The 21,232-nt window shown below is 49.6% G+C and overlaps 1 protein-coding gene across 5 annotated transcripts in view; it reads left to right on the forward strand.

Moving 5' to 3' along the window:
• The first annotated feature begins 11,545 nt into the window (after positions 1 to 11,545).
• satb1b (SATB homeobox 1b) overlaps positions 11,546 to 21,232 on the forward strand; it is a 39,671-nt gene continuing 29,984 nt past the window's right edge. For 3 of the 5 annotated variants that reach the window (XM_029838794.1, XM_029838796.1, XM_029838798.1), the window contains exons 1-3: positions 11,546 to 11,833; positions 20,283 to 20,521; positions 21,094 to 21,156. In XM_029838794.1, coding sequence (XP_029694654.1) covers positions 20,308 to 20,521; positions 21,094 to 21,156 — 277 coding nt within the window. In that variant the 5' untranslated portion in view covers positions 11,546 to 11,833; positions 20,283 to 20,307. Of the gene's footprint in view, positions 11,834 to 17,141; positions 18,926 to 20,282; positions 20,522 to 21,093; positions 21,157 to 21,232 lie in introns of those variants that run through there. The other 2 variants (XM_029838795.1, XM_029838797.1) reach the window with 2 other exon arrangements.

Genomic DNA, 21,232 nt, shown 5'->3' on the forward strand with positions numbered 1-21,232 from the left:
TCCAACAAAATTCCAAACCCCCGGCATCGGACAGATTTTATGATCTGTGGGAAAGCTGAGGCGTGTTGCAGAGCAGCGGAGCACCTCGCCAGAGTCTCCAGACATCCTGATTTGGGAACGGCGTGAAATCTGTGGCACCTCTCCTGGCTTCCTGGCTGAACGTCTGCCATATCTTGTGATGGACTGAGGCGGGAGAGAGCGAAGCAGCCAGGGATGAATACAGCTTAATCTTTACCCAGGCCACATGTGTGTGCATGATAACATGGTTGCTTTCTTCCTGTGCAGGGTTATTCACCACCAGCTGCCAGGTTCGCTTCCTTGCACAGCCATGTTTCGCTGCGATATTTGCCCAGTGTAAAAAGAGCGAGTGCACCTAAGGTGGGGGCTAATGCATGTTTTTGGAATTGGCGGTAATTCCTGACACATTTTGAGAGACAGATAGGATGATGTCTTATAGCAAACAACAATATATGTAAAGACATCTGCCTTTTAATTTCTAATATTTTACCGATGAGGCATTCATGACATCACAAATGAGGCATCTCCTCATATATATATATATATATGAATGCAGAGTTATATATATACTGTCCAGAGTATATATATAGATATATAGATATATATCTATATATAGATATATAGATATATAGATATATATACAGGCTGTGAATGTGTGCCCCCCTCTCCAAAGGCTTTGCTTCTATCACTGTCCTATCTCCCCAGTTATTATGATGCATCACCATAAATGATTGTCTAACATCTGCTTGTCAATAATGATGGTGCAAACGTGCGCGGCCTCTGACCTGTGCTGGGATCGAACCCCAGGTGTGTGGCTCTGTCAGGCTAATGAGCAGCACCAGACAAGCACATTGTCCCCACATCACTGCGCAGCACCTCAATTAGAAGCTGGCACATGCCTGAATACTGGGTGGAAACGGAGGCATCGGGCGCTAATTGAAAACTCTGCATTCAAGAAGTAACACTGACCATTTGACCTGAAACAAACAGTGGAAACATTTAAGCAGGCGGAAACGGGGAGGGGTGATAGTTGGGGAAAAAAACGTTCTCTTTTAATAATACACACGATATTAATCAAAGATGCTTAAAATTCATGCGTGCGCCGTGGCAGCATTGACAGTGAAATTCAGACCTAAATGCTTTGAGTTGGAAAAAAAGCAGCCAAAGGAATATGCAAAGCAAATAATTAGTTTAATAGTAGGTTTTGATAAAACCACACCACCATACCAGCAGCTAATAAAGCAGATGAAAGTTCTGCACCTGTGGGGATGTTAAACTAGTGTTCGACTTCCCAAATATGCAGTGTTGACAACGGTGGAAGCATCTTAACGGCCAGCGCCCACAGACACGCGGAGCGTCATGCTAATACACAAGATTTTTCCTCCCTAAGCTGCAGTCTTTGCTGCAAACACTGCAGTGTCAGATGCAGCCCTAATTGAAAAGTTAATTAAGTTTTTGAAGACATCAGCTGTCAATCCAGCAAATCAGAGTGCGCTCCCTCCCCCGAGACCCAGCGTGCATCAGCCTTAATGGCTGGGGACGACTGCTTGGCTACTTGGGAACATTTGGTCATTGAAAGTGCCATTTATGGAGTATTGTTTAATTAAAATCAAATTAAGAGAACTGTATGTAGAATTTAATTTCGGAAATAAATTATTGTTGAAAACAGAGTGCAGCTCGCATCATAAAACTTTTCATTACGCTCTCCTCCCTCCAGAGGTGCCTTCGCTGGGCGTTGATTGACAACTCCCCAAGCAGAAATGAGAACAGGCTACCCACAATGCACTGCATCGGGCCTCTTCTAGAGCTCAAAATAATGCTTGACAAACGCAGCTATTGTGCGGACTTGCTAACGGTACCAAAAGCCACATTTTACCCCGAGCATGTAGCCACCAACGGTCAACTTTGAGGTCTCTCCTGCTCCTGTTTTACAAATTTGTTCAGTTTCCAACCAACCAGGAGGACCTGATGCCGAGAGCGGATCTGGTGCTGTGTGTTGCTAATCTTTGTTGTTTCTGGGGGTCAGCGCAGGTTTAATTGATTCTCCTGCCTCCATCTCTTATTAGGGCCACAACACCTCTCCATGGGAACGGCTAATTAGCCCTCCCCAGCGGCCACTTGGGTGAGCAGGCAGATGTGGCCCAGTAGACACTTGTACTGGTCCACAGGGATGTCTGTAGATGAGATACTCGCGCTGCTGGAGCTGCTTCTGCTGGGACCCGAGTGTGACGTCTCCCTCTTTCACCATCTGGACTTGAGATTCACTGACAAACCAAGTGAGACCGGGCGAGATATCGGGGAAAAGTCTGACGTCTCCGCTGTGATCTCGTGTTGAGCACAAGAATTCTGCATCGCGTGATAAAGGCTGGAACCATTTTAGCGAGTGTGAAGAACCATCAGAGGAGAGACCACAAACAGCCCTCAAAGGGCCATCAGCAACGTTGTGTCGACGTGGAAACGAAATGGAGCCGCGTTCATCTCGGTTGTTCTTCAGCTCTTCCCTCAAACCGCAACGACACACATGAAGATGTAGCGTGTAGCTTCCTGACAGATCCTGAGATACAAACGCGTTTCCCTGAATGTGACATTTCCCTTCTTCCGCGTAGTTTTACATCAGAAAACCCGACTTAAAACCGTTTTTCCTTTCATCCTCCCTTTTTTTTCTTTTAATAAAGCCAAAACATTCAACACTGTATCGAAAAAGAGAAACGGGTTTCACCTGCAAGTGCGGATATATTCTCACGCTGACAAGCCGTAATATTTACAGTAAAATGAATAATATCAGAAGAGTGGCTTTCTTCTGGCTCCGCCCCCAGTCCCCTGCCCTCTTTGATGTGGTGCGTTTTTGATGAAATGCCCCATCTTTACCTGAATCGCTCCTCTTGTTTTCGCTTTCGCTTTGCGTAAACCTGCAAGTCGAAAGCAGATTTTCCGCTGTCTGTTTTACTCAGGCGCCACGGCTAATAACAAACCCACGACTTTCTGTGGTCGACCTGCGAGTCTGAAAGTTTTTCAGAGCGAATTACACGCAGCAGATATTGAGGGAGGGGGGAAACATGCAGAATAAGAAGATGCCGGTGCTGCAGTCAGCAGCGCGGCAGCGGCGTGACTGCAGCGGGTCGCGGCGGCGTCTGGAGAGGGGCTGTGAGTCAGGATTAGTGTTTGAAGGCTAAATGGTGTCAGAGGTTCTGATTAAGGAGCATGTGCGTGCTACTCACTCCACCTCTGAGACAGCCACCGATGTCAATAGGGCTAATTGGCTCATTAAAGCAGCTATTTAACTGCGCTATAATTATTCTGTGTCATCACTTAAGCCCTGGTGGAGCACGAGGGGCTCTGACGATTGAATGCCCCCGAAACCTGTGAAATAATCTGAGGTACGAGATGGAGAGGCTCGTCCTGCCGCTGCTGCCTGATTATCCTCCGCTGGCTGCATTCTTGGCTCTAAGGGAGGAAATGAAAGGAGGTTTCGGGCCTGCAATCGTTAACAAACGCAGCATTTTTAGTCTTGATGGCCTGATATCTCTGCAAGGGCGCAAGTGGGTGCCGTCGTCTGTCCAACGGCACAAGTTGAGCTAATGTGGTTCGTTTGTCAGGCTGCGACAAAAACGGAAACGATTGCGGTATGTGGAGTCTGTTGGAAATGACCCAAAGTGGGGGGTTTTTGTGGATCATCACTATCATCATCATCACGAAACACCTCAGAATGTTTGAGTCACACACATTTCTACCAGCGTGCTGCTTCCTGGTTTCCGCACTCTGCAGGGCATCAAACTACTGGACGTGTTCGCACGGTATCAAACCAGCAGAAGCGACGTGCAAGTCTTCCTGGACTCCGCTTCAATTCGAGGGTTACTTGTTTTAAGCCAAATCTTTGTCGGTTTTGTCTGTAAAAATGTGCGCCAGCACATAAAGCAGCGACATGAACATGAACAGCAAACTGGACAACAAGACAAGCAAATCTAAAGGCTGGCGGTGCGATAAATGCGGTTAATTTCAGTCCTTCATGGAAACTTCTAATGTCTTTCCTCAAAGTGACACGAAGAGCATCTAAAATAAACCCAAAGACAGAAGCAGAAGCGGAGCTTCAGCGTCTGAGGGGACTCAAGTTGGCCTGGTGCTGACCACGCTGCTGCTTCTCCTGCCTGGAATGTGGAGCGTGGTATCAGTCACTGCTGGCATCCTGGAGATGGTCTGCCAGCCTTTCCTCACCGTGCCACACACACACACACACACACACACACAGCAGTGCCACTTCCACCCTGTGCAGGCAGTGATAGGCACAGGACGAAGAGCACATATCCTTATCGACGCCAATCCAGATGAACCCACAGACATGCTTCCCCAACGCCCCAGATCCACTTGCTGCACAGTTGGCTATCATTAACCTTCTCTTAGCTATGATGGTCCCAAGGCTAGAGGGTGGGGGAGGGGGGTTGCATTGCCAAGGTGCTGTGCTGATTTGCTACGTTTCCCAAGGCCACAGGGCCTCTGGGCTTACTGGCCCATGGAGACGTGCAGTCTCAGCCTCCCTGGAGGCTCTCAGCCACTCCATACGCTTGGCATGGACTGAAGCACCCAATGGGAGCCGTCCAAGAGCCATGGATGGCTATGATATGTTTACACCGAGGGCAATTTCAATCGTATGGAATTTTGACGGATAAAAGGAATGTGTTTGTTTGGGGGTGGACTGCTGCTTTCACGCATTAGCCGATCACACAGCAGAGGGAAGATGGTATCCATCACCGAAATGAACAAGAGGCGAAGAATTTAGCAGGGAAAACATCTCATAGGAGAAGTTGTCTCTGTCCACCCACTCCAGACAGGACGCTTCGCCACTCATCGCTCCTAATAATCTTCCTCTTTCCCATCTTTCTGTATTTGTGATGTGGGAAATCTACATCATAATGCATAGTAGCACATTAGCTCCCTACCCTAACTCTAAGATCCTAACTAAGGCCCTAATGAAAACCCTAACCCTCAAACAGTGAATATTCTGGGAGGAAGCCAGCACAGGCAACTGAAGAACATGCAAACACCACAAAGAAAGGCCCTGTGACTGGAATAAAACCCAAAACCTTCTTCCCAAAAGGCGACTGTGCTGCCCCCAAGAGGCACCTGAGCTCCTCCATAACTTATTTCATTATTCTCACACGTAAACCAGAATTTAAATCAAGCTAAGAATGTTGTTTAATAATTCGAGTGGTGAACAACAGTCTCTACACCCCCCCCCCCCCCCCCCCCCACACACACACACATATATGTATTTGGTGTTTAATAATAGTAGTAACATGCACCAAAAAATCCTCTCAAATGTGCTATTTAAAAAATCAATAAAAATGTCTATGAGAGCTGATAGGTAGAAGAGAATGAAAGAATCTTTTTAATATAGTTATAACCATCATTTCATTTGATTATTCATTTGTTTTTAATTATTTAAAGGAAAACCATCAGATATCTAAATTTGGTCCTTTAAGGACCCTTTAATGACGACAAAGAGGGTCTAAAAGAGGCCACGCCCCTAATCCCCGGGTTAAAGGCTCCCTGATGGAGGATTACAGTAATGTTTAATGGAGACATATTGTTTCTTTAATGTGCTTTGACTGCTCTGCCTTAATGCTTTTGATTAATATGCCCAGGAAATGTTTCTGAGTATGATATATACTGTGATTCATCTGCAAAATAATCCAATCATTACCAACTAATGGTGGGGGTGGGGTGAAAAATGATGCGAGCCCACAACATTTCCCCCACATGCACGGGAGCCTGGTGGCCACCGAGGATCGGAGGCCCCACCTGTCACGGCGCGGCTGTAATTGCACCGCGGGCTCTCTGCTCCGCGCGCGCTCCTCGTCTCCCCACAACGCCACGTTCAGCTGCGCAGACAATACTCGTCTTAATGAAGCTGTCTGACAAGGTGGCAATTACAGACTTCTGTCACTGTCACCAGGGGCGATGGTGGCGGACGTGGAGGAGTAAGGGGGTGGAGGATTCCTGGCCCCTGAAGGCTTCTCTGTCCCGGTTGTTTTACCCTGGGTGGCAGGGTGGCTAAGCTGCTGTCAAACCGAACTCCAAGCAGGGAGCTGGATTAGAGGTTTAACGTCCCGGTGACGGCTCGAGGTTTCGAGGGAGACGTCTCGGATGAGCAAGTGACACTTTAAAAAGTCCCAGGATTGTGCGAGGAGCAGACATGATGTCCAGCGTCGGGTCGTTCCCCTCCCTCAGGCCCATCGCAGCCAAAGCAGACGCTGAATTGGCTCGAGGTGTGAGCACATCCTGAGTGATGGATGGGTGATTTGTCCCAGGTAGAGCGCACTCCCTCCACTTTTGGGAGAGCTCCCACAGGCCCTTATCCAGAATAAGTGGCCGTTAATAGCGGATGAAGGGATCCGGAGCCCACCGGAAGCTTGGGGTCCTTCTGCTGTAACAGCCACAGCCTCGCCTGGTTGATGTGTGACGTCAGGAACCCAAACCCTTGCAGCGAATAACGCTTGTTGTGACTTCATCACAGCAGCATCAGCCCAAAGTCTGAAACTACAGGAGGTTCCTCCAACCACCAAACCAGTTCTGACTAATTCCTGCACTGGTACAAAATCATGGTGGCTAAAAGGAACATTTACATACCGTAAGAGGCTTAAAGGCATTCCAATTTTTAATGGCAATGTGATGGATGTACCTCCATAAACTGGCAATGCATGCTGGGATAAAAGGATCAGAGCAGATATAGCTTTGTCAAAACACTAACATATTAAAATACTCTGTTCAATAGTAACAGAAATAACTGCTGCCGTTTCTGAAATTTCATCAGCTTTTAAAGCCACGCTGGGATTTTCCTGCTGGAACAAAGTTTACTTGTTTGCTTCTGCAGGAGCGCGAAGACCTGCGAACTCTGTTCCCGATACCAAAATCACTCCTGATGAGATTAGCTGGACATTTGCGGGCCCGCGTTTGAAGTCCTAATGGAGGCCATAAAGCAGTCCCACCCTCAACTCAGCATCGCACACTTGCCCACACATTTGTGTGAGGGGTTGAAGCAGATGTGCTCTTTGCTGCCCTTTGTGCAGTTTCCCTTCGTACCTAAGTAGACGCTGTGTGCATGTCTGTGTCTGTCTAAAAAATTCCAGCCTAATTAAAGAATTAGGAATAACTATAATTATAAAATTTAATGAATCTATACAGGCCAGATCACAGCTGCCAGCTGGTTTTGAGGGTTTCACTTCTGATCTTTGGAGTTTGTGTTTTTAAAGGTCATAAAAATGCAAATTAGAGCCAAACTTAACTTTGAGTTGTGTGAGAGACGGGGCCGGGAGTCCCCAAGGGGCCCGGCCGGGGGCCCATCCAGGGCCAAACTGGGGGTGCCGAGCTGGTGGCGTCACATTCTTGAGGCTTGAGGCTGTAGCTGCTGCCAAAGGCTGTAAATACTTAACAAATTTACCAACATTTGTGTGTAGAAATTTGAGGAAAAAACAAATTTAATCTGCTTTGGAATGAAGCCGAGAAGAAAATGAGATTCCGGGATGCGGTGAAGGTGCTTCTATGTTTCTGTGCCTGGACGGACCTCAGAGAAATCAGAAGAAGTTCTGAGCTTTAACGACAGAAGGCTTTTAAATCTGACGGCGGATGAAAAGGACGGAGCTGAATTGTTGCTGCACGCTAACTTTGCTCTCTCTGATCTCCCCATCTCTGTCAGTGACTCAGGGGTTCCACGCTAGCGGGGATCTGCCCCTGCTGGAGAGTGGCAGCCATGTCTAACTGCCACCTACAGACCCCCCCTTCCCCCCCATAGCCAAGCGTGATGGGACCTTCTCTGCAGCTGCCTCCCATAGAAGATTCCTGACAGGGACTCACTCACTGAGAGTTTGGATCAGTCTAATCACATTTGGTTAATTCAGCACAGCTAATAGACTCTCCAGGAGATGGGAGGTCTCGGCGTGGCAGCCGCGCTCCGCTCACACGCACGTCAAACTCCGATGTTTGACGGTGGCTCCCAGAACTCCGCAGCAACATCAAACCCGGGTTGGAGGCCTGATTAGAGTGGAAACGTCCTCCGATGAGAACCTCCCTTTTCCTGGCTGCAGTCCGCCGTTGACTTTCTGACATCTTTAGTTTCTAACTCCGGTTTCTCACTCGCTCCTCCTGACGTGAGGCGTCGAGGCCTCCCATCGTTCCTCATCGCCAATATGGGAGAACTTACTCCTCCCCCCCTCCCCCCCCCCCCTCGTGTTATGGGTCATTTTAGTCAGACTTTTTGCCTCTAAATTCAAAGAAAACTCTGCACACTAAGGCAGGAATGTCTGGTCCCTCCACCTGAAACTCTCGTCCATCCTGGGAAGCAGAAATGGTAAAGGACCACCCGAGGCCCTCTGCCTGTGTTGTTTTTAGAACCGGTGGAGATGATGCAGCCGTTTGCTCACCAGTGTGGTGATCCCAGCGTGACCCCCCCCTCCCCGCCACACAGCTTCAGCGTGTACCTGCAGAGGGAAACTGCTTAATTTCCTCCCACGCTATCGTCTCACATCTGGACAGCTGTCAGCCATGTTCAGCTGATTCCCTCCACATGACTCATGTGCGGCGATATTAAGCCGCTGCAGCTGATGGTGCAGCGGACGGTAATTACACGTCTGGGCTGCTTTCTTCTGCCCGTCTGACTGACATCCCGCTAATGTCTGAAGGCGTGACCATCTGAGGCCGCCGCCACAGGTCAGTTCCCTCTCTTCTCTGACTCCCGTCTTCACCCTCCGCACAAACGAGGATTAATAGTCTTTGATTGAGAGCTGGAGCTGCTGCAGGACTTTCCAATGAGCAGGAAAAGCATCGGAACGCTTGGTGACGATCACAGGGACAGAAACCCGGGGGTTTAGGCTTCTCCAGAGTTTGTGTAAATCTTATAAAGGTAGGCAAAGATAAAAGAGCCACAGAAGAAAATTGCAAAGGTTAACCACAAAACCAGAGCGAGGGAAAAAGAAAAGTGGCTAAGCATTCCAGATTTAGACGAGACGTCTCTCTTATAGCTCTTGGGCATCTTTCTTAGACAAATTACTTTCAGTAGTCAATAGCCTGTAATTAAAATACACCCAGTGGATGGAGCTGGAGCTGTGTCTCTCTTTAGTTATGGGTTGGAAAGATTAATTCGGGGGTGTGTAACCCTTGTAATTTTCAATTCTCTTTATTGTTTTTGGGGTGGGAGTGAGGCTTGAAATGTCTCACGTCGTGTTTGTTTGGATTGTGTTTCACGCATCCTTTTGGCCGCTGTGCATGCGTCCTCTTTATGTCTCTAGAGGGTAGACGTACGATCTCAAATTGCGTTACTGTTTTGGAATGTCAGATGACCGCTGTGATCTCTGTGTACTGACTGTAGAGGTCAGAGTTCGTCGCCACGGTGATCAGACACTTGCAGACATCAGCGGAATCAGCTCAACAACATGTTCATCAAATCCTCACCACAGTGTTTTGCAAAGAGAGGCCAAAGGCCCCTCATCAGGGGACCTGACCTCCTCTCGTTCTCCTCTGATCCCACCGAGGAGACTCACCACTTCCTCCTTGTGGCCATGAAGAGAACTGCACCAGCCGCCTGTTTCTCCGAGGCAGAAGCATGAAGAGCTGAAGGAAGAGCAAAGTGCTCTGAAATCACCAGCTGTTCTCCGGTAATGATAAAAAAAAAAACATTCCTAACTTGAGCATGAATTTATAATTATGCAAAAAGCACATTTGAATCTCTTTACTGGAACTTTGCAATTCCCAGTAAATCTCCCAGGAGGGAGCTGGTGTGAATCACGACTGCGTGAGATTTCTCTCTCTCTCTCTGTTTAAATGCAGATGTTTCATTCTGAAACTTTTGCGTCCCGGAACAACAACTGAGTAACTTTTCGGAGAAGTAATTCTGCGAACCAGCTTACAATAAAAGCTCCAGTTCCAGATCCTCTCTTATTAAAGCTGAGGTGGACAAACGGACGCTCGGTTCCAGATTTCCGTTTCCGTCTTCTGTCGATTCTTTTAAATTTAATTTAATTTAATTTGTAATTTATTTATTTATTTATTTTTAGCTTTCTCTCTGTTTTAAAAAACCTACTTATTCTGATTTCAGCGGGACTTGTAAATGAAGTGTAAATGTAAATGGATCACTGTTATTTATGCTAAACCTGGCGCGGTTATATTGTAAGAAAACAGCTGCATTACCTGTGGGCTCCGGCACACCTGCGAGTACAGAGCAGTTAGCCTGCGTGCAGATGCAAACTGTCACTCACACACACACACACACACACACACACACACACACACACACACACACACACACACACAAACACACACACACACACACACACACACACACATGCAGATTTAACAAATTAACACGTTGGAATGTGTGTAAGTGCACACACGTATGAATATACACGACATTTAAAAAAAAATCAAAATGAAGAATAACAAAAAAACCTCCCGTGTTCGCTTTCACCCACTCACTCACACACACACACACACACGCACACACACACACACACACACACACACACACACACACTGCGTACGCACGCAGGAGTTCCGCTCAGGCTTTTCAAAATTTCCAGCATTTGAAACACATTTTTAAAAATTCCAATTTGACCGATTGACTGACTTGATTCCAATTTGTGAATGAATGAATGAATGTGTTGAGAAATGAATGCATTACGACCCGGCCAGTTGCGTCCTGCGCGCGGCTGATTCTGCTCCAAAAACACCGATTCTGCAGCACATCTGTAGCTTTATAGATTCTGATGAGTTTTCTGTTCCTAAAGCGACATTTATGCATTTATTTATTGCTTCTACACACGTGAGGTTCCAATTTAGCTTTGCAGAGTAATTTATTGTGAGAGGAAAAAAGGTGGCGTCGGTGGGAAAAGAAGCTCCAGCTTAGCGGCAGGGCCGATGGTGAGAGAAATAATTATTCCCTGTAAACTGTGAGTTATGGTGGATAAATTAATGCGGAACATCGCCTTCCTGAAACACCGCAAACGGCTCTTTGGAGAAAATGTTTCTCTTTAATTTCTCTTGGAAACTTTTGCATCAAGTTATTTCTGCGTAAATCGGCTCTTTGTGTCGCGATGGCTCCCAGTGAGCTTTCATGTTTAGCGGCTCAGGTGTGCGGGGAGCTGCGCTGGCACGCAGCCCCTCGCTGCTGGAAACCACACGCGTGGAATCTACGCGGAGCTCCACGCACGCCGCGGCGCGCAATCGACTGTTTACCAGACTTTTTTTTTTTCTTTTTTTTTTTTAATTCCACCTTCTTCTTTTTGACATGCAAACATGTGGCGTGTAAATATGAAAATGAATGAGTGTGAACGCTCTCCTGGCACCGGCTCCCCTCTCTCTCCTTCCTCCTCTCCCTCTCTCCCCGGAGAGCGGCGCGTCGGAGAGGAGAGGCTGTAAAAACCAAAGTGGGGCAATGAGACAAGCTGCGCCACAGCTGGCAAATCATCGATTTGAGCATCACAAACGGGGAGGGGCGGTTCGTTTACCTGCCACCCTCCCAAAGCAGCCCTCATCACATGCCGCTATACTCTCCTCTTCTCTTCTTCACCCCCGCAAGACCGCAGCGCACGCTTGGTCCCGTTTTTTGCGTCTCAGCCGCCGTGTGCGCTCCCGAAATCCAGCCTCCGCCGGTGCGGTCTGACCGAGACGCCTCCTCCCTCCTCAAAATATTTGACTTTTTGACTTTTTCGAGCACTTTTCCTCCCACAGAGCAGCTGTCTATTTTTGGATCTCATCGTCAAGGAGCAGCATCGAGAGCTGGTTCAACTTTTGATGGAAAACAGGAGGTCGGACGGTTTCTGACTCAAAGGTACGCTCCCCTCTTCTGTCGGTCAGGTCTCTTCAAACGTTCAATTCTCAAATGAATAATTCTGTCCTTATTCTGATAATGTTATTTGCACGAAACTACAAAGTCTTGGATGTCGGGGTGATTCGCTTTGATGAAGCAGCCGTGCAGTCAGAAACCACCCGCGGAGAAAAAAGGCCGCCGACCTTTAATATTTCATGGGGAGAAAATGCGCAAAAATACACACTATTCAGAACTTTTTAAAATTTTAGATGCGCAGAAACGGGCCCGTGTCGTGTCTGCCCGAACACGCACGCGTTTCAGGCTTCGCCATCACCTCAGATTAATTCCGAACTTGGTGGAAGCCGCAGCGGCGGGCTGGGATGTGACCTGAAGCTCGCAGCAACTTTTAATGCTGAAGAAAATTGCGACGCAGCTCCAGATTCTCCCCGTTTGATATTAATTGTTGCGGGAGAGGAGGGGGGGGCAGATAAACTGTGGGGGAATTTCACAACCTTTAAAAGACGCGCACGGCGAGGAGGCTGAAAACCTGCCGAATCCTGGATGCTCGGTGGCCGCTGCACATCCGGTGTGTGTGAACGCGCGTTGTGCTCCCTTCGAATCAAACGCGAGGCCACTTTATTAAAAGTTCAACTTAATGAAGGTTATTTCCTGCAGACGCTGAGGTGCAAAGACGCAGTGATCCTCTCAGCTCTGCCTTGTGGCTTTTGGTCATAAAGTCATAGCAGGTACAGCGAGACCCGCGCGTGTGCGCGCGCGCTTGGGTGACGAACATAGAGTTATAAGAAGATTTAATTTCTTTAAACTGTGCGAGCACCAACGTTCTGTGGTTTGTAGGTTTCACTCTCTGCTTTAAAAACAGCTGAAATTTCACGCACACACGCCCACACGCAAACAAAACACACCTACAAAGTGCTGCGGGGAAGGAAAAGTGTAGACAACATGAGAGCAAAACGCAGTTAATAAGCGTGTTAAAAGGGAAGAGAGGAGCCAGAATAGTGAGGTCATCCTCACTCGTCTGTCCAGATGTTCACGGTGAACTTTGGCACAAACTGGACCCAGCCGCCGTGGCGTGATGGCGAGGTCGGCGCCCGTCAGCGGGTGCAAAAGCACGATTTGATTCCTACACGTCTCTCGGGCTGCTGTGGTTCATCTGGCCACCTCTGACAGTGATAGCAGGCGGCCTCCTTCCTGTCTGAAGCTCTCTCACTTCCTGTGGACACCAGGCCGGGGTCAGAGCCTCCGCGGGAGGTCAAGCAAAAGCGTCAGGGTGACAATGTCGAACCCACGGGCCCAGGAAATATTGTGAGAGAGTCGCTGAGCGCTCTGGAGGAGAGTCTCAGAATAAAGTCAGAATCAGGATCAGGATCAGGGGCAGCGGCAGCGGCGTCCTGGTCCGGCTGCCAGGTCAAACACGGCTCTCGTGTCCGCTCTTCTCCATGTGGCGTCCTCAGGTCTTCCAATAAACCCTCCGTGATTTACAGTCAGGGCCTCTCCGGGGGAAACACCTCGTCTTTCCACCTTTACTTTTTCTCTTGCAGGTTTTATTTTTATTCATCGAAACTAGCGCAGTCTGCGTTTACTGTGCGTTGACAGGAAACCAGCCCATGATATTTACAGTCAAGATTTAAAGGATCTCTTCGGTACCTTCCTGCCTGGTGTTTCCACAGAGACCTCAGGCTTTAATAATAGCAAGACGGGGGACAGGAGGACGTCTGCGTCGCCGCTGGCACCCAGCCTCCGTAGGCCGCATCAGCATCGGGGCGCCGGCGTCCGTGCACTCAGGTTCAGAAACAAGGCCAGGAGCTTCTGACTCCGGGAGTCCAGATCTTGGCCTGGAAGCTTCGGGGAGGTTGACGCGAGTCTCTGATGTGTCCATATTCATATTTCATGACGAGCTCCGCTCCGCGCGGTCGGCCGTGGACGCGCGTCAGCGTCTCGCTGCTGTTTGTGCGAGGGGAGAAGCCCGGCCCGTCTCACCAGGCTGTGGCTGATATCTCAGCTAAAACCATTAATCGTGGCGCTGGATAATTATGACTGCAGAGAAATAACAGCTCAGCAAACAGTGAAATTATACCTGTGCTAAATACCTGTTTAGCTGCCAGCAAATGTATTTATTAGTCTGTCGCCACTAAATAAGAGGCCTGTCTCACTTTTTTATATGTGGCTCTTTGGGGATTCCACTCCTCCAGCTCACGGCTCGTCCCTCTCCGGGTGGAAGAGATCTGTTATGGCGGCTAATGGAGGAGAACCATAACAATGATTCACAGCTTTTTGCTTTTTAAATGACACGTTGCAACCAGTTTGGGTAAAGGAGCTTCTGCGTTAATAGTGCCCCCCCCCCCCCGCCATCCCAGTTGCCACAGACCTGCCGCCCCGGCTGATCAGTGCCGAGCAGAAATGAGAACCATTTCTTTGTCGGACCGCTGTTATCTTGAAGCGCGTGAAAATCGCTCAAGCGGGTCGTCGCTTCAGACTTGGATTTGAGCGAAAAGGCGTCTGGCGTCCCTTCTCCTGCGCCTTCTCATGGCCATTTCTGCCCCGTTATTTGTTTCATTGAACAGATTTTGGCCGGGCTTTTCCCGAACACGTCGGTTTCCAAGTTTCCCTGCCTTAAAAGCTTGTTTTCCTTCTGGATGTGGGTTTTTTTAGGGAGGAAAAACCCATTTTTTCCTGTCTTCCGACGCCTGTCTTCATCCAATCCGAGGAGGTTTTTCTCAATCCTTTGTTCAGAGGGAAAAAACGAGAGCGATTTAGAGGAAAGCACATCCCGCTAAGATCGGGATGTTAATACCCGCCCACACCCCCCAGTGAAACAATTTCAGCACCAAACTGTGTTCTGCCTCTCAGGCAGCACCAACAGCCACAGTTCTGATGGTGGCTCCGTTCACCAGGTCCAAGGTCCAGTTTGTCCCCCTAATCGCAGGCGTTTCTTTCTTCCCGCGATGGCGATCAAACGCTTTCACCCTGAAAATCTCCCATCAGCCCCGGCGCCGGCCCCGTCATCCCTGCTGGCTGTTGCGCAACACAGGGAAAACCCAGAAGGACGCGGCGACCCTTTTGCCCACTGGAGGCTGTCCTCTGGTGCCGTCGCGCCCTGACAGAAAACACAAACACTCCTGTCTTTCTAACTCTATTAATGCTTCATCCATCGCCATCCACGAGGCAGAAATTAAAGTTTAATTATTCGTCATGTGATGGCGACCAGCGAGCGGTGACAGAAAAGTCATCGCTTTAAAAGCCGCCTCTGATGCCGGACGATTGTTCTGGTCGTATAATTTGATAAAGGGCCCGGGGAGGTGGTGGCGGCGGCGGCGGCGGTGGTGGTGGTGGGGGTCAGGGGTCCCCCTGCTCGCCATCTCCGTGTGGGCGTGACTGGAGCTGGTTGACAGGAAGTGGCCTCCAGGTAGAGGCGGCGTAGTATTTCTGCCTCCTGCATGCGATCTAAAACCGAGAGTTGAGTTGTAGGATTTCAGACCCGACCCAGACCGGAGGTTAATCACCCACCCCGGGGGTCGGTGTCGGCGCCGCAGCTGGCGTGAAGCAGTCCGGTGAGCCCGACGCGCCAACGCCGTTCCCAGTTAAACAGCCATACCGGTGAATTCCTCCTTGAGTCCATTCAGCCGCCTTCATTCTCCGGTTTCATTGCACGGCCTCTTCGTCGGGCCAGGCTCCCGTTGGCTTTTTCAACTTGTCTCGCCGCTTTTCATCCTGACAGGTCGCCTCGCAGCTCAGCCGGCGCAGCCTTTAATGACACACGTGCGCGTTCGTCGTGACAGACGCGGGCGGAACGAGCTCAAAGCGGAGGAGACGACGGCAGTCGCCACGTTCGTGTTCGCGGAGCCTGACTAATTGGTATTAGTAATCCAAATAATCCCATTAATGCCCATTAGAAGCATCTCAAGTGGTGAGCATGAAGACATCACACACACCTACGTGCTGTACGTGAGGGTGCCAGCGAGGCCCCGCGGTACATAAAGACGCCTCCCAGCGCCGAGCCAACGGGCTTCCTTTTGTGTGTAGATTATTAACCTCTGACGATACGACATCATATTCGGTGGCGAGATTTTAAAGGCAGGCGGCAGGCGGAGCAGTCGAAATCTTCTTCAACGCGGCGAATCCTGACATTTAAACCACGTGCGCGTTTGTCGTCATTCGGCTTTGCTAATTTCTCAGGTCAATTTTCAGGTGCTCTTTACAAGAGCAGCCATTAGGCACAGAACCTTATCTGAAGGGCTCCGTTTGTGCGGCGGCTGCTGTATCTCTGTCACACAAAGCCACACAGGCTTGTTCAAACCCACCTTGAGCAGAGCTAAATCTGTATTCACCGTGTGATTATGACAGCCAGTGGTTTTGAGCGGCCTTTCTCCGCTACAAACCCGTTCCCTCCCTCCATTCTGTCTGACACAAAAAGGTATATATGTTAATTGATAATCAGCAGTGTTGATTCAGTGATGCATTCACTGGAAATCTGTGCCCTTCTGGATGTCAGAGGGGTTTGTTTTTTTTTTTTATTATTTTGCTGTGTTGATGCCAACCTCGCTGGCAGAGCCGGCACCTGTTGGTGCGTGCCAAGACCTGGCAGGCTTTATCGATGCTCTCTGGTGGTGCTCGACAATCACGGTGGAAATGGCTGCGCCGGCTCGCGTCATGCCAGAGAGAAAAGTACATTTGTGGACAATGGCTTGTTTTCACCGCAGAGCCTCTCCTCAGAACGCCGCTGACTTCGGAAAGATGGCGTTTGCGTCTTTAACAGCAAATGTCTGCCGAGAACTGCGGCGCATCTGAAAACTGGGCTGAATTCCGGCGCAGAGCGGCACGTTTAACCACACGTCACGAAGCGCACATGGGACTGGTCCGCCGGGCTTCTCCTCCTCCCCTTGACTGCAGCAGCTTCAGCCTTTCCTCTCTACAACACAAGTGTGACACGCGCCCCCTCAGAAGTTTCCAGCTCACATTCACAAAGACGATTGTTGCTACGGCGGCTCACCACGCAGCGGGTGAAACGCCTGTATCACAGCCGAGAGGTGACGGGGGGTGTAGCCCCCCCATCCCCCCCTTCGGTACCCGTTACCTCCCAGTGAAGGCCGTCGGGCTGAGCGGCAGAACTGTCGTGCTGTTTGGGAAAACAGCAGATTTGTGCGAGCGAACGCGCCCTGGCTGTATTTATGAGCCCTGCAATTATGCTGCAGGAAGCGCGCGCTCATGCTGCAACTCACGTGCACCTGACCTCTAGCTTTGTTGGTGTAAAAGGTGTACACACGCTTCCTGTTTTCTGTTGGTTTCCTGTTTTTGTTCTTACACAACCTGGACTGGCATGTTCTCACAGCTCTTTGATGTGGAGGTCGGTCCGGTGACTTTAGCATCGCCTCTGACTTTTCTTTTCATCACAGCTGTTTTCACCGTCTGAAACAGCGTTTGTGTGTGTTTTTTCTTCAGCTTTGCTCTTTTTGTGACGTGGAAAACAGATAGCTGACAAATATGCTGCGAGTTAGCGTTAGCTTATCTCTGAAACTGGGTTTATTCCTTCTTTATCTCGAAAGTCAAAGATTGTGTTTAGGAGACAAAACGCGACATCTTACTCGACAAGAACATAAGCAGGCTGGGGTGTTTCTGCACGGAGGAAGCGCACGGTGACAGAATGAAACAATAGTGGTGGAAGTGAGCGACACCCTCCAGCTCGCTCGCATCTGCCGCTCTGGCCGTTCAGACTTGTTGACATTATCAACAAAGTTCAGCTTTAAGCTTTAATATTTTGACATAATTCAGTTTGGCATAATTTACAGATTACCAGGATGTTCCCTTCAGTTCTAAGCTACATGTCAATGAAACTTACATTTATAAAAAACAAAACAGCAAAATCCTCCAACACAAACTGATATTTTATAAGAATTAAAGCGAGATAATTGTCCAGGGTTATTATAGACCAGATTATTAATATTTCTGGCCATCACTGATTGTTTCTACAATATTTTCTTGCATTCATAAGGTCTAAATATTAAATTTATACAGTGGTATCCTTGGTTAAATTATAGTGGTATTAAAACTTTATAGCCTGGATACAGAAACCTGCTGAGGAATATTAACAACAACAATAATATTGTTTAGATATTTTCTGTTCTTTTACATCAGTGTTGTGACAGCTCACATTTACTTAATCCTGAAGCAGCCAAGTTTACAGCCCAGAAAATACGGAACACATAGAATATTTAGGAATATTTTATTATATTATATAAATTCATGGAATATTTAGGAAAACAAGAGCGCCTTTTTCTGCACAGGCGGTACACACAATGCAATAGTGCGCGCGTGCATGCGTGTGTGTGTGAGAGTGTGTGTGTGTGTGTGTGAGAGAGAGAGAGACAGAGAGAACATCTGTGAGCACCCGGTAATAAATGCAGGACCGCCTAACTCTAATCAAGCTGATTAAAAATTCCTGCGCGCACAGCCGGAAATCTGTGTGCGTGTGCGTATGTGTGTGCGCGCGTGCGTGTGCGCCGACGATTGCGCGTGGTGTTTACGCGCTGTCCAGTTTCCCCACTTTTGTTTGGTCCGCCAGGACTTTTCAGCCCGAGATGCGGGACCGATTTCGCGGAGGGGGGGGCTTCTCTTTCCTGCCCCTCGCACATTTCGCACCGTGCGCGCACGCACGCGCACGCACACACCCCTCCTATCTTTCGTGTTTTTTGAACTCCCGTTGACACGCCATTTGAAATGAGGAGGAGAAAGGGGAGGCAGCAGCAGCAGCAGCAGCAGAGAGGAGCGCAGAGGGGGGAGTGATGAGTCAATACAACTAATAATTTAATGGGGACACAGAGGGAGAGACGGAGCGAGAGGGGGAGAGACGGGGACACCCAGGCAGAGAAAGAGTAGCTCCGTCCGTCCGGACGACGCTCCCCGGCCAGCAGGACCCTTGTGCTCCGCCACCGCCGGCTCCTGCGTCCCCAGCCCGCCCGCTTCAGCCCCTGCGCTGGAACTAACCGGGCACTTTGGAGCCGCTCTACCCGGCGAACCTGCTCCCGCTGCCCGCAGATCGCCTCCACATCGCCGCGGCGGCTCCGTCTCCGCGGCGCTGATCATGCTCCTCTTCTCCCGGTAATCCGGCTAAAGCGACGCCGGGCTCTCCGGCAGACACACGCCGCTCGGCTGCTTCGCTCTCTCTCGGGGCTTTTTTTTTTTTTTTGGATGGTTTTGCGTGCGTGTGCGGGGCTGCGGAGGGGATTGTCGGCGGGTATGCGCGCGGCGCCGCTCGCCCGTCGACTGCGCGATTCGGATGTTGTGCTGCCAACTACGGCAGAAGTCGCACTTGTGAGCGGAGGACGCGGCTAACCGCGCACTTTGCGCTAAACGTGGCCGCTCCTGAAGGTCTCCAGCGCTTTCCACCTCCCGTCCGGACGGTGCTAGCTAACGTCGGGGCTGCACGCACGCACGCCGCGCCGCTTCCCAATGTCCGCCTGTCACGGTCCATCACGACCCCGCTGTCTCTCCGGCAGAGCCCGGCTCCGCTGCCCCCGCTGCGCCTGTCAGTCCTCCGCAGTCAAGATCCGGATAAAGTGCTTTTAAGGACTTGTTTTGAATTCCAAGCGTATCGCCGCTGTCATGCACGCGTAGATAGAAGTAGGAAAAGAGAAACCGGCACTTGTTCTTTTTTTTTTCCTGCCCTGGCCAAACTTGAAGAAGACGCAGATTCTGCTGTGCCCCCCCCCCCCCCCCTCCCCATCCCCCCCGAGGCTCAGGTCGGTCCCGATTTTATACTGATTTCTTACCTGTTGTCAACCCTCAACTGACCTCTGTGAGGGGTTAAGTGTACATCTGATCTACTGCCCCTGTTTTCTGTGTGTGTGTGTGTGTGTGTGTGTGTGTGTGTGTGTGTGTGTGTGTGTGTGTGTGTGTGTGTGTGTGTGTGAAGGGCATTTAAAAATCCTGACCTGGATCCAGACTGCATCTGGGTCTGGATTCCTCCGGCCCCTTGTTTTGGGGCATTAGTTGCCTGATTGCATGTCATGAATAGTTGCTGTGGACCTCTGGGATGGACAGATTTGCTCTTTTCTCCTTCTGATGACGTAGTTATTATAGTTATTACACAGTTATTACTCTTCCATTACAGGCTCATACGGGCACCGAACCGGCTTTCGCCTGTTTGCAGCTGTTTGCTCCTAAACTTTGTGTTTTTAACTTCACACCTGTAAGAGCCGGTACCAGCCTGTGGCACTGGTGGTGGTGCACGGTGGTGCACGGTGGTGCAGGTGACTTTCAGGTCAAGTTTCCTCTGCTTGTTAAATGTGTGACTGCAGCAGATGAGTCAAATAAAACACATTAAAATGACAGAAATATGGCTGTAAATGACTGTGTTTGCACCTTTGTTCACACCCCCCCAACACACACACACACACACACACACACACACACACACACATCTTTGCTGACAGCCGGTGGCTCCGTGTCTCTCCAGGTGAACGTGAGCAGAGGTGCTGAGAATGATGGAACATCTCAGCGAGACAAGTTTGGGCAAAGAGAACTCTGAGCTGGCCAACAGCATGGCGGAGGCCAAGGCCCCCCCGGCCAAGCTGCCCCGGCTGGAGCAGAACGGCAGCCCCCTGGGCCGAGTCAGGCTGGGCAGCACCGGAGCCAAGCTCGCCGGCATCCCGTACAAACCCAGCAGCCACCTGCTGAAGACCTGCCACAAGAGAGGTAAGAGTGTGTGTGTGTGTGTGTGTGTGTGTGTGTGTGTGTGCTCATCATTAACATCGCATAGTTCAATAAAGAAGTAACGAACAAACAAGCGCCAACAGCAGAACTGTGACCCTGTAAAACCAAGAACACGCCTGCCTGCTCGATGGTTTCTAGCACACACACACACACACACACACACACACACACACACACACGCCTACACACACACACACTCTAACCCACTCTAAATATGTTGTCACACGTCTTCAGTGAAGCTCTACCAGGCGTGTGCCTGGTTGGTAGAGTGTGTGTGTGTGTGTGTGTGTGTGTGTGTGTGTGTGTGTGTGTGTGTGTGTGTGTGTCGGGGCTGCAGCGCCTGTTTAAATGTAGAAATCTACTTTTTATCCCACATCTTTTATTCCACAACAAAGAGCACCGAATACCGGAATCTATCCGGCGCGTTTGAATCGCGATTAATCGCGATTAATCCACAACCATCCTGTGATTAATCTGATTAAATACTTTCATCATTTGACAGCCTGAGTTCTAACTAATCATAATTTCCAGATTAAATTTCTGACATCTTATAGGATTAAAGCTCAGTGCAGCCCTGATCTCCGAGGCCGACCTGCCCACAGTGACGCTAGATAAACGTGAGTTTAAATGCGCCGTCACTAGTCACACACGCGTCGCTCTCAGCGCGCGCACACGTGCACGCACATTGGTCCA

The sequence above is a fragment of the Takifugu rubripes genome, chromosome 7 (genome assembly GCF_901000725.2).
Source record: "Takifugu rubripes chromosome 7, fTakRub1.2, whole genome shotgun sequence".
NCBI lineage: Eukaryota > Metazoa > Chordata > Actinopteri > Tetraodontiformes > Tetraodontidae > Takifugu > Takifugu rubripes.